The 13,192-nt window shown below is 34.5% G+C and overlaps 1 protein-coding gene across 1 annotated transcript in view; it reads right to left on the reverse strand.

Moving 5' to 3' along the window:
* Positions 1-13,192, reverse strand: part of TTBK2 (tau tubulin kinase 2) — a 71,347-nt gene that overhangs the window by 54,868 nt on the left and 3,287 nt on the right. The window contains exons 2-5 of the mRNA XM_075712692.1: positions 10,975-11,122; positions 5,269-5,342; positions 4,093-4,233; positions 1,610-1,714 (exon numbers count right to left, since the gene is read on the reverse strand). Of these exons, the coding sequence (XP_075568807.1) occupies positions 1,610-1,714; positions 4,093-4,233; positions 5,269-5,342; positions 10,975-11,122 (468 nt within the window). The remainder of the gene's footprint in view (positions 1-1,609; positions 1,715-4,092; positions 4,234-5,268; positions 5,343-10,974; positions 11,123-13,192) is intronic.

Consider the following 13,192-nt stretch of genomic DNA (forward strand, 5'->3'; position numbering starts at 1 on the left):
GTTCTTACCAATAGAGTACTACGTTTTTTGGAGAACATGCTTTTACATTGTTCCAGGTTATTTGCAGTATCTGCTGAAGAAATCTAATGAAGTTTAGAAGAAGGATAGCCTTAAGGAGAAGCACATAGCACATTTAATGAAAATATTAATAAATTTTATTAGTAAGCAAGGCCGACATTATGGTTGCTATCTATACAAGAGCCATTTCTGACTATTAAAGTACAAATAAAACTACTGTCTTTTTTTCCCCCTCTCACTGCCACTCTACTAATATGGATTACGCTGTCAGAAAATTCCAAACAGATTAAATTGAAGAATTACTTCAGTTACATTGTAGGGCACTGCAATGAAAAACAAAAGGCAAGAGCTGAGTTGTTACAAAAGAAGGAATAGCAGAAATATACAATTTCCTGTTGTTTTCACCTATTTTTTCTGAAAATACTACCATTGGTGTGTATATATATAGAAATTACAGAATCTTGGGAATTGTTTTCTCTTTGAAATTACAGGTCAGTTAGAAAAACATTATAAGCAGCCAAACATATAGAACACGACAAGAACACTGAGAAATAAAAAAAAAAAATAAAAACTACTTAAAATTTTTAGCTCACCTTTCCAACAGCAGCAGCCACTCTGTTGGTCTCCCCTGCTCTTTGCTTTCATTGCAGTGTCCAGCATTATGGCTGAAGGAATAGAGTACAGCAGAACCCCGCTAATTTACCTCACTACTTCACATACCTCATAATTTGCACACAAAAATTTGCCACTTTCCAAACTTCTTAGGCAAAATAAAATTGAAAATCCTGTAGAGATGGCTTCTATGACTCAAATTGCATCACCTTAATAAATATGCTACACAGTACTGACTAGTACATTATTCAGTATTACCATCAAAATGCAAAGCAAACTAGTTTAATGAAGAAAATACCTTTCTTTAAAACTTCACCATGTACCATGGCACTGACATGCTCATTTTCAAATTTTGAAATTAACAAAAGGACTGCCCGCCAGTGAATTAGGGAGGCTCTACTGTACTTAAAATTGTAATGTCCTCGTTGATACGCTTTTATCTACAATTTTCTTCAGACTGCATCACATGGGAATACAGCTACTACACTTGACTATATCCTGTTACATATTATAATTAGTGTCCTATCACTGTTTTAATTATTCAGACCTTCTCTTTCAGAAGTTTATATATTCAGTTTAGTGTTTGACTTTTTTTTCCTACATAGATTTTTTTTTTTTTTTTTTAATGCAATATATAATACCAAGTGAAATTCAGCTCTGGTGTATTACTCTGATATTTAATGAAAACCTGTTTGTCGCTTGATTTTCCAAACCAAAAAAAGACAGTTTATCCAAAAAAAAAAAAAAAAAATCATAGACTACACGTCTGCCTCAAGCCAAAAATCAGAAACCTGATTCATTCCCAACTGCCATCTTTTAATATAATCAATAAATCACATGGCATTTCTGATCTGGGATGATGTTTGTCAGGTTTAGATCAGTTACCAGTTCAAGGCAACTCCCACACTTCTCCGGAAAAAAACAGACAGCATATTACCACATTCAATTAATCAAATGGACAACTGTGAAAAAATCTTACTGGTCTGACATCCCCACATGAGTTGGTAAATTGCCGTGCCAAGCCAAAATCCAGCATGTAACACTTCCTACAGGTGCTAGGAAAACGTCCCATTGCGAAGTTAGACTAGGAAGAAAAACAAATACAGATAGATATATATACACACGTTTCAGTACGTGTACATATTAATGCAGTAACACAATCATAGAAAATCCACGTTCTACTTCTCTATCCTTCATTCCATATTTTCAGTTTTACTAAACTCCATTAAATTTGAAGAAAACATTGTTAAGAAAATCAGACGTCCAACTTAGCATATCTGAACAGCAACCGACATGGTCCAAAGAGATTGTCATCCTACTTCATCACTTAGAATATATTAACTTTTTAGCAAGAATTTCCCAATCATGTCACCCACTCACATATTTTGATTTGGACATTTCAAAATACTACCAACCTAGGGGCTAACATCATCATCTAAACAAATGTACTAATATCGTATATGCAGAATACACAATAAGGGGTGCCAGCTGGCTTTTCCTCTTCATGGGAGGGGGAAGAAACAAGTTTTTAAAAAAATAAAACAAAAAAAACCAAACCAAAACAAAAAAAACCACAAAAAACTCCCCGACCAAACAGTAAGAGCTGGAAAGTCAGTGAGGAGTTATGGAGGTAATTCATTCTGAAAAGCTTCAGTAAGTGTTTTTATTTGCCTCTACGCATTAACGCTCCACGTTAGCCCTTTAAAAAAAATTCTTCAACACTGATAGTTTATGATGTTTGAACATGTTGGCTAAATTGGTTCAAGTCTCTCTCCACCAGATCCCCTTAAAATGGATTACATGATACAAAAAAAAGATAAAGCGAAAAATGAGTTCTGTAAAATGGAACTGAAACTACACATCTGAGCAAGCTGGAAGCTTAAACGCAATTAACACTAGAAAAACTACTTTTCTTTTTCCATTAAGTGAAACAGCAGTACTGTTCTAAATAAATCTGAAATTCACAGCTCCTTCAACATCAAAGGTTGAGGGTAAAAACCTATCAAAACCATGAATTGAAATGACTGTGATCAACATTATTTTTAAATGGAACAGAATTTCAGCATTGCCTAATTCATCACATGAGGCAAATAACCAACCAAGGATTTCATGATTTCAGCTCAGCACAAAGCTGGCTTTTAGTATAATCTACCTAAAAGATACATAATAAAACATAAAACGCACTTGTGTTTTCAAGCCAGTAAAACTGCATGCTAGAAAGCAATCATGCCTTCTTTTGCATGTGTAAGTCACAACATTAACTCCTATAGAGGAAGAAATTTTTTTTCTTTTATGAATCTAATGTATTGCCTCACACTGCTGTTTCTCCTGGCTCAACATTTATTTTTCTGGGTTTTTTCCATCCCCTAACAGCATTCTCCATTTCCATCCTGTTTGAACCCACAGACTCCAAGATACAGCTAGATAACAAGATATGCCCAATCCATCCTGCCAGCCACAAAGGAACACATTTCCCATTCAAAACTTGAATTGTTTTCATTATTAAAACCTTGCGCTGCAGCTAGCTCATTCTCACCTACTTCACTTGACATTCAGTGCCTCTGTGTCCTTTCCCTATTAAATGAAGTCTTGGGGATGGGTCAGGGAGCATACAAGTTTTTATAAAAAGTTGCAAGGAAGAAGGGATGAAAATGAAAATTCCCTAATGCACAGAAACTTAACACAGACTTTATGTAAACATCATTCAGCTGACAGGAAATTTAGCTATATACACCAGATATAACCAGCCATATTTGCATCTATTAGAAAACACAAGATTTGCTTATTTTTCCTCATTTACTAATTTTGAAAGTTCAGAGTTCTAATGATATTTTTAATATAGAGCAATATTAAAAATAGCTGATGCAATTTCAGGAATAAATTCAAAGAAAAACAGAAAAAAATAATAATAACAAAAGCATGATGCTATCAGGAAGACACTATCCTCATGACATTTTGACAACACTCATTTTATTAGAATTGCACAATAAAACAATTGAATCGTTTTCTCTTACAGTCTGTCTTTTCTTTCCTTGTTTGTTATAAATATATTAAATATAAAAAAATTGCTATCAAAGAACTTATAAATACACCCTGCAGTTAGTATCTATTCTCCTAGATTTATTATGTGAAGATATTAATTGCCATTAGCCAAATGCATTATATCATATCTCATGGCAAATACATTTGATTGCATGATGCTACAGATAAGACTTGGAAGCTTTAACTACAGAAAATTGCAAGGAGGCCTAAGTAACTGGAGACAATGATGACAAAGATCAAAGTTGTTGTTGCAATCCAACATTAATTAATAGAAAAAATCTGCCCTGATGAATAAACATACAACTTTCTGTCCCTTCTCATTTTTTCTTTTTAACATCTAGTACAGAACCTATTCTTATTTATGCAGCCATCTAATGACCACATATTACTTGTCCATTTTGATTTAATGGGCAGACTTACCGGTTTTATGTCCCTGTGCAGGAATCCCACAGAATGAATACTTTCAATAGATTCCAAAATCTGCTTCCCAAGCCGCAGAGTGGTACTAATGGTGAAAGTTCCTCGAGACTGGCTCCGACGCAGGTCTGCCAAGTTCCGACCCTGATCAAATTAAAAGGACTTTTTCATAAAAAAACCTAATACCAAGATTAGCATAAAGTCTTCCGACTTCTTCTTTACCTGTTCATGGTTAACCACAGAATATTCTCAGTACCTACTTTCATATTCGAGGATAACACATCTCACCTAAATGTAATGAGTATACATCCCCGAGTATCTCCAACATTAAATTTAGAATCTATTTTTGAAAATATGAATCTTAGTATCTTTCTATGCCTAAATAACATGGACCAAACTAATCTCTATTAGAGCAGTTCATATACTATTAATTCATGTTGTATCTGAGTCACACTTGAAAAAAGGCCACTGAGAAAATGCTCACAAAGACTTCTTTATACTCACCTCTTTAAGGAAAAGTACATAATTTATTTAATTATACAGTATACCTTAAATGATTTAACCAAACAGATGAAAAATATACTGTGCAGGAAATGCACCCCTACAACATCACAGAACTGTTGGTCTGTGAAAATAACAAATGACCAACAGTATGAACTAGAGCACACTTCTTTTTCCAGTATTCATATTCACCAAGATGATAAAGGACAATAATCCCATAACCTTAAGTGCTATTCACCAATTTTATCCCTTTTCACAGGATCAAGTGTTTCAGTAAAGTGAATTAAGTGTTTTCTTTTACTTGCAAAGGGTATTTTTTCACTTTTATCAAAAAAGCCAACAAAATGCAGAGACTAATATATTTTAGACTATCTTCAAGTGAAGACTTCAAAGCAAAGGAATGCAAATTATCTCAGAAGACATCGCAGTTCACTCTTTCAATACTCAGGTCTTTCTGAAGATGCAAACTTTCTTCTTTCTGAGAGAATTATGGAAAGGATATAAAAGGATAAAGATATAAGGACATGCTCAATTTAGGTTTGCTCACTACCATGCACTCACAATCTTTGGGGGGGGTTTAATTTGTCATCCTCTAAAATTTTACTCGTATTTTCATATATCCTTGGCTAATAAACCAAAACACACAAGCAAACTCTGAGCTCTATTTGATACACTGACCTGCAACTGCATGACCACATAGTTAAATCTGTCATTCCTTCCACATCCAATGAATCTACAGACATGATCTTTTCCTGAGAGAAAAAGAAGCAAATTAGCCAATAATAATGAAATTCTGTGGCTTATTCCTTTAACTACCTAGCAAATTACTGGAAGAGATAATTTTATTTCTTTAGAGATCTTTAATAAACTAAGCCCCCCACCCCCACAGTTCAACAGCTGTAAAACCAATGTTAGTTCTACCGCCAATTAAATAAAAGTTTTCTCCCATAAAATATGCAGCCCTACCACAGCTATCACTCTTCCGTAAGAAAACATGCATGGCAACATGCCTAAATGTCCACAAATTTGAGGCATTGTGGATTGGGAAAAGGTTATTTTCTTGCAAAGCTGATGGCTTGTTATAGACAATATTCCTAGCCACCATTCCTCTTTTTCTATAAGCTGCAGCTGCTGCCATGAAAGAAAACAGTAGCAGTTACCTCCAGGTCATGTTTTGTATTAAAAAATTGTAGAAAATGTAATTCAACTAATCCAATTTATGAATATCTTTTTCTAGTATATGATCTTTGCTGTTTAGCTACAAAAGACAAATTCAGCTCAGGTACACTGAAGAAGAGATAAAAGAATTGTAGTAGTTAAAAAAAATCACAGCTTGGTTTAAGCCAATTTTCTTTAAAGCCTCCTCCTGTCCTAGGAGCAAACTGTGGAGGAGAAGAGGGCTGGTCAAAAATAATCTCCTTACTATCCTGCAGTTGTAAGTCAAAGCATAAGATTCCCCAGGTTAATAGAGAAAAAGGCAAGCCAAAGACTGCAGTAGGGAAACAGAAGGGCAATACAACCTTATTGTCATTTCAGTATCTGTGTTCATCGACTTGGAGAGAAGCTGGGACCCCTTAAGACCCCACTGTATAACAGAACAGGTGGCCACTAAAGCTCTGTAAAATTTGTGTCACCTAAGGTTTCTTTCATGAATTTCTTTACCCTTAGGGTTTCCAGAATGTCATAAATAGAAAAAAAAAGAAGTGATAGGAGAAAAGCAATTAAAAAATGAAAAAAAACCCCATTACTGCTTTCAGAACACCATTACTGCTACCTACAGATCTGGGGGGACTTTTTGTTACTGCTGCACTCATAGTTCCATCAAACCCCTAAATCTTGGCCCTACAGCTTCTGAACATTCTCACTTCACTTGACAGAAGAGTGGTTGCCTGTTTATTGCTTCCTCAGGAAGCTCCCTGCCATATACAATTAAAACAGATAGGCCCATTTAAACAAGGAAAATGGTACAGGATTCATGAAAAAAATTTATTTTAAAATAATTATTTTAAAAGAAATCTCTACAACTTCTGCAAAGACGTAAGTGCTAAGCTGTAAGTATCACTGCTTTTCCTCCACTTTTTCCTTCCACCCATTTGTTTAAGTAAGACAGGCAGTATTACAGACAGTATAATTTTATGAAGAAAAACGATTTGCAGCAAATTTGTCAAGATGAAATTTTGTACATTCACTGCTGCAGTTCCCAGATAATGAAGTCTCATCTCAAATATTTATCATTCATTTTACAGCCACTGTGGGTATGCTGAAGGAACATCTTCAGAGAAACATATATTAGTCAGATTTTACCTGACAAATTCAGTAAATGTCCAAAACTCAGTTTGGTCAGAGAAACCCTATTTTAACTGGAGCAGCAACTCCAGTTGTGTGGTAAATTCTCTGGAAACTAACTTTTATAAAATCTGAGGAAACGGGAAAGGACAGAAGTAGGGCCTGTACACCTTATTCAAATAGCATGATCCTCTGCCACTCCAGTGCGGCTATACGCACCTACTACACCTTTGCAGACACCTTCAGTTTCTTTTTCCTCAGTGAGAAAACAGTATTTTCTCACACCTGTGAGCCCCGTGGCTGTGGAGTGGGGGGAAAAGAAGATGGTAATAGGCTGCAGTGAACAACTATGCCCTTGAAAAGCTTCCTAGGGAGGGTACGAAGCCTACATGCCATTCCCCAGGCTGCAGTGTATCACTACAGCTAGCTTTTCAGCCTACACCAGACGCAGCCCATCACTAAATTATGCTAGAGAGCTGGAAATGAGTGAGGGAGAAATCTGTAAGGTTGTGTGAGACGGAAACCAACTGAGTGAGTCTCACTCTCACTGAGTGAGATGTGATAAATCTGTCTTCTCCCATCTGACTGTGGGAACAGATGGCCTAACAACATGATTAAACAAAACAACCATCTGTTGCAGCAGATTTCTTTTAAAAAAACAAAACAAAACAAAAACAGAGCTTAAAGAGTTAAACAGTATTCTGACAACAATAATTAGGAGAGAGCATCATTGGCAGGGAAAGGGAAAAGAAAAAATATCAAAGATGCAATCAATGACTAAACTGTAATAAATGGCCTTATCAGTGAACATACTCCTCCTTCATAATTAAGAGAGCAGTCATAAAACTACTCATATATTTAAGCACGTTTTGCTAGATCAGGGTCTTAAAAGAGCTTATTTGAAGTTTTTCATTGTTCACTGTACTGCATACCTACAAAGTTATGACTCATTTCACCCCTGTGATGAATGACCACACTTTTAATTTTCAAAATTTCTGAAAGCAAAAATAAAAAAAACAGTACATCCCTGCACTTCTGCCAACAGCTATCCTCATTTCAGTTTCACAGTTTCTGTAAAATAGGATTCTAATTCAGAAACACTCGAAAGCATGTTTATAACCTTGAGAATGTGTCTAGCTCTAGTAAAGACTGGAAGAGCTGTTTTGCTGGATTGAGACATATTACACCTGTTTGTTCACTTCTTTCCTAAAAGCCTGTTACTTCTTCATTTTCCCAGAAATTGTACATGATAATAAACACATTTGTTTTAAAAAAATCAGATCCACACATCAAGAGAATTCTGAATGACACTGTCAGCTCGCTGTCTCTCATTACATACTATTCATAGATCAAACATTCCAAATATTTGCAAAAAAAAAAAGGATTTTCATGACAATTATATTCCTTCCTCTGATTTATGTCCAAGGTAACTAGAACACCTTGAAAGTAAGAGAACATAAACCCTTTGAGAAAAGGATAGTAATTATATACATACATATATATATACACACACACATGCCAAAAAGGGATAGAACAAGATAAAAGTTGGTCTCAGAGGATGTATGCTATTAGAAGTTGTTACAAAAATATCCTAAAAGAACTGTTTACAATTTCACGTGAATCTGCATAAAAAAAAATTTGTCAAAAATAAGAAAAATTTCTACATGGTAAATGAATCATTTAATAAAAAATATTCTTCAAGAGGCAATGATAAAGTTGTTTTCTACTCCCCTTTTTTGTCCATTTTTCTCGATTTTCTCTCTGCTTCAAATTTTTAGCTCTTGCATACTGAAAACTTGGGAAGGTAGAAAAATCAATGGAAATTACTCCTATGAGCCAAGATTTTATGTAAAACATAAAATGGTCTCTCCATAATCTTATTTAGTAAAAATCCTTTAAGTATGGGTAAAAATATACACATGTAAAAATAAAGTTACGTATCTGTGCAAACTGTGTATCTCAATATATGCAAAAGGTTCACCCTTGACCCATCTCTTACTGTAGTCACTTTCCTGATCATCTACAACATTCCCTATCTAAAACCAGAGCAGTTACAGTGTAATGTGGAACTTGCACAGCAATGACTAAAGGTCACCTCTAGTGTTACTATCATAGAATCACCTTTTTTTTTTTTTTAAACTGTGCAAGAGATAAAAATTAAGGAATAATATTTAGATTATTTTCTCATAAGGAAGGTTGTCAAAAGAGCTCCTTCTAAAGATCTCATACAAAATCAGGGTTTCAGTTATATAAAAAGTTTTATTTATTGTTTTCTCAGAGAAATAATACTGAGAAAATAAATAACTGAAAGATCTTTATTTGGATTATTTGCCTCAGTGGATCTGTTGTTCAGGTGTTTCATTATTCTGTTCGTTTCATCTAGACAGCATCTCCCGTGATTCAGTAGAACCAGAGACTCTTCTGCAGGAGACTTGGGTTGTTAAAAGAATTAGACTCCCAAAGGAAGACTGATAAGAAAACTGTAACTTCTGTAAGGCCCTATGGCAATTATTCACAAATCAATTTTTTATTATTTCAGCAAACATTTTTGGTTTTCAAAAATCTTTCAAAAGGTAAAAAAGTTTTTACTAAAAAAAAGGTAACATTTTTGTAACATCTTAATTCAAACCACTATACTTAAATTCACAGTAGAAAGTTATAAGACACTCCAGTTATGCAGTCGTATATAAGGCTATGTTTTTACAAATACATTGGCATTGTAGTGTTACCATATTCCAATATTTTATTTCCGTTATTACTGTTTTCCTTATTACTTTAGCTGCTTCAGCTGTATCTTTTTAAACACTCTGGTTTTTGTCAAAAACAGAATCAGGCTTATGTGTGCAGAAAAAAAAAAACTTGAAAAATTAACTCTGAGCTTTTAACAAGCCAGGAGTTACAGAGTATTTGTTTCTTCAAAACTCGCTGTCTTTAAGATAATTTCTTTCAAGAACCCCAACAAATGGTTTCTACATTTACAATTGGCAATACTGAAATTTGCTATTCATCTCAGGACTAAGAACTCTAAAATTCAAAGAAAGCTAATATGCAGTCCCTGACTCTCCTTGCTCTACTATATAATACTACATGTTTTTTCTGAAATTCTTTAAAAAGATACAAACATCGGAACAATTTGTTAACACTATAACATGTGACATGCTTGGCCTCTTAAATCTATAGAGGCTGTCAATTTCTGCTGCAATGTGACCTTTACAGCAGATTAGGCAGCACCATACGTCATGCAGATTTTGTTTTATTCAAACTAAGAGTTTGGAAAAATCGGGCTGCTGACAGGGACAGATATATTAGTCAAAATCTTCCAGATTCAAAATATTTTTTTTAAAGAAAAAAGCCACCCCTTAAACTTTCTTTTTATAATTTTACATTGTGAAAAGCAAGAAAGAGAAGCCGTTGCATATTTCTCTGTATTGATAGCTTCAGACATTAAAGTATCTAAAGGTACATCAAAAGTGACTGTTCGAACCTGTGATTCTGAATGGTCAAGGACCTGAACTCTAAAGAGTATTTCAGAACTCTACATGCCAATAAATTTTTTTCTATCAGTTACAGTATTTTAAAGTTGGTTTTTTGTTTGTTTGTGTGGGGTTTTTTGAAATATGTTTCCCATTTCAACATTAGAATTATTCTTGGCAATACTTGCAAAGGCAAAGAAACACAAATATTCTTATCCTGGATGCTATGTGAAGAACCCGCAAATATTCACTGCTAGATAGTACAGGAAAAAAAATATCATCTTAGAAGGGGAAATAAAAAGCTAACAACAACAACAAAGTCTAGAGCAAAAAAGGTAAGGAGAAGATACAGATCCAGAATAAACTACGCAGTTGAGCATAGGTTTTGTGGCAATTTTTTGTTGTTCTTTTTATTTTCATGTCATCCTGTTTCAAAGAAAAGGTTCATTGTAGCAAAACTTTCAGAAGCTGAAAGAGCTTCTATTCCACTTTTAATAACCATTTAGCAAAAACCTGCAGAATACAGGGAATATTTACGTAAACTATGACTAAGCAGAGATTATAATGATTTTTTAAGAAGATACACTGACATTCTACTTCTGGCATATCCAGGGTACAGCCCTACCTTGCAATTTCTTCAACACAGCTACTTCCATTTTCAGCACTTGCTTTGGCTGCTGAGCTGATTCGACCTTCAGTGCAACATTTTCTCGAGTAAGCAAGTCCAGGGCATCGTAAATTTCTCCAAATCCTCCGCCTCCTATTTTCCTCAACTGTATTGGGAAAAAAAGAAAGAACAAAAACAGATTTGAAAGAGAGGAGAAGAAGGAAAGGAAACAAAACATCAATACTTCTTTGTACTGCCTGCCATATTACAAATGTTGTTGTATTACTAATAGATTTTAAAATAACATAATCATATCCTTCAGTACGTAAAAGAGTTACCGAATAATCTACAAAGGTATGGTTAACCGCAGCTTGGAATAGAATCCTAGGAAAACAAGTGAATACACCTGATCTCCGTCTGCACTAAACTTCATGTATTTAATACAACAGAAGAGTCCACTAGCGTTCCCAGCATGAATCTGACCAAAGTCAGCATGCTGAATAAAGCCTTTCCTCAAATAGTCACATACGACCCAGAGACCTTCAAATGCACAGTGACATCTTTAAAATACACCATCTTTTTTCTTTTTATTATTTTTATAATAATTTTATGAATATTAAAGGTATATTTTCTATTATATGGCTTGACTTACACATAACAGCTAAATCACAAATGATAAGAAATGGCTAAGATTATCTTTGAATATATATTTTAAATGTTATCCACATTTACTTACGGTTCACCAATACCATTCTTATTAACAGCCATACTAAAGACACTTGCACCACTGAAAGTTTCATCTGTGTTAGGAAGAGGCAAAAAGAATGCTCCTGGCATATTAATTAGTTTGCACTACATTCAGAGCAAATATTAATAGCTGTGTTTTCACTCTGCTTTAAATGTTCACAGGGAACAGAGGCTTGTCTGGTTTTCAGTATCAAAAACGTCAATGTTTACTCATGTAATGCTTTCATATGGTGATCTCTCCTGTAGCTACCATTCTGAAGACAATAAAAGAGAAAAGAAGACAAAAAGAACTTACCCTAAGAAACACACAGTATTGTATTTTTACTGTATTTTACCTTGAAAGAACTGACATTGTTTTCTAAATGTCAGTTGAAAACATACAGGTGCTAAGGTTATATGACTACACTGTATTAAATGTCATCTAAGCATTCCAGGGACCTAGAGATCAGCAATATACTGACCTATCTTCAGATTCTGAAAATAAATCTAATGTCTCCTAATACAGACAATCAGCCATCTGACTGACAAGGAAAAACAAATTTTCAAATAGCCTAGGCCCCTAAGAATAAGGAAGAAGGTAACAGATAAAATACTCATATTGTTTACTTGCATTTTTCAAGTCATATCGCATGAAATTTTTATTCTGTGTGATTACAACAATACTGAGTATTTCATCATGCACTTTCTGTCCTGAAGATCTTTTACCATCACAAGCAACTGCTATTCCAATATTCTTAAGATGAGGAAAATACAGTCCAAGACACATAGCATTATCTACATTACTCACTTCAGGCCAACTCATTGCCAATTTCAAAAAGGTGCATAGGATAGACAGCACACCACATTTTCAGACCTACAGAACTAACCCACCTAAATATCCACTTCTAGTGCAACACCTATTGACTGCAATTCACATGTTCATTTCTTTCTAACAAGCACACTAGCTGTTAGCAAATGCAATCCCCTCTTCTCCACAGGCTGTATACTTTATCTGAAGCAGCGTAACATGCATACTATCAACATAGGCTTAAGCCTGTTACTCTTTAACCTACGCATTTCAAGAACTTAGTAAATTCATGTACACAGTATCACAAATCCTGGATAAGAAGTTTGTGTCTTCAGACATGACTTGTTTAAGGTACTACTCAGGTAAGAATCTAGGGTTAACTCTGAAATAATGAAAAACCGTGAGAAATAGAAATCTTTCAAGTCTGATGAAATACTCAGTATAACTTGATTACATTCAAGTGTATTTAATATATGCAGAGTGTTAGTCCTTACAGAAAGGAGAGAGATCTGTCATCTAAACATTGGGAAAAATAGCAAGTTTTAACAGGATTATATATATATGTATATACATATTTTAAAAACCCCCACGTATTAGTGTATCTGTGTATATCTCTTGAAGATGTAGTGTCGTGACTAATTTGGCCATTTTAAGTCTGCACTTTTCTGTTCCACTTCTTGGTCTGGTAATGCTATTATCTTG

The sequence above is a fragment of the Pelecanus crispus genome, chromosome 6 (assembly GCF_030463565.1).
Source record: "Pelecanus crispus isolate bPelCri1 chromosome 6, bPelCri1.pri, whole genome shotgun sequence".
NCBI lineage: Eukaryota > Metazoa > Chordata > Aves > Pelecaniformes > Pelecanidae > Pelecanus > Pelecanus crispus.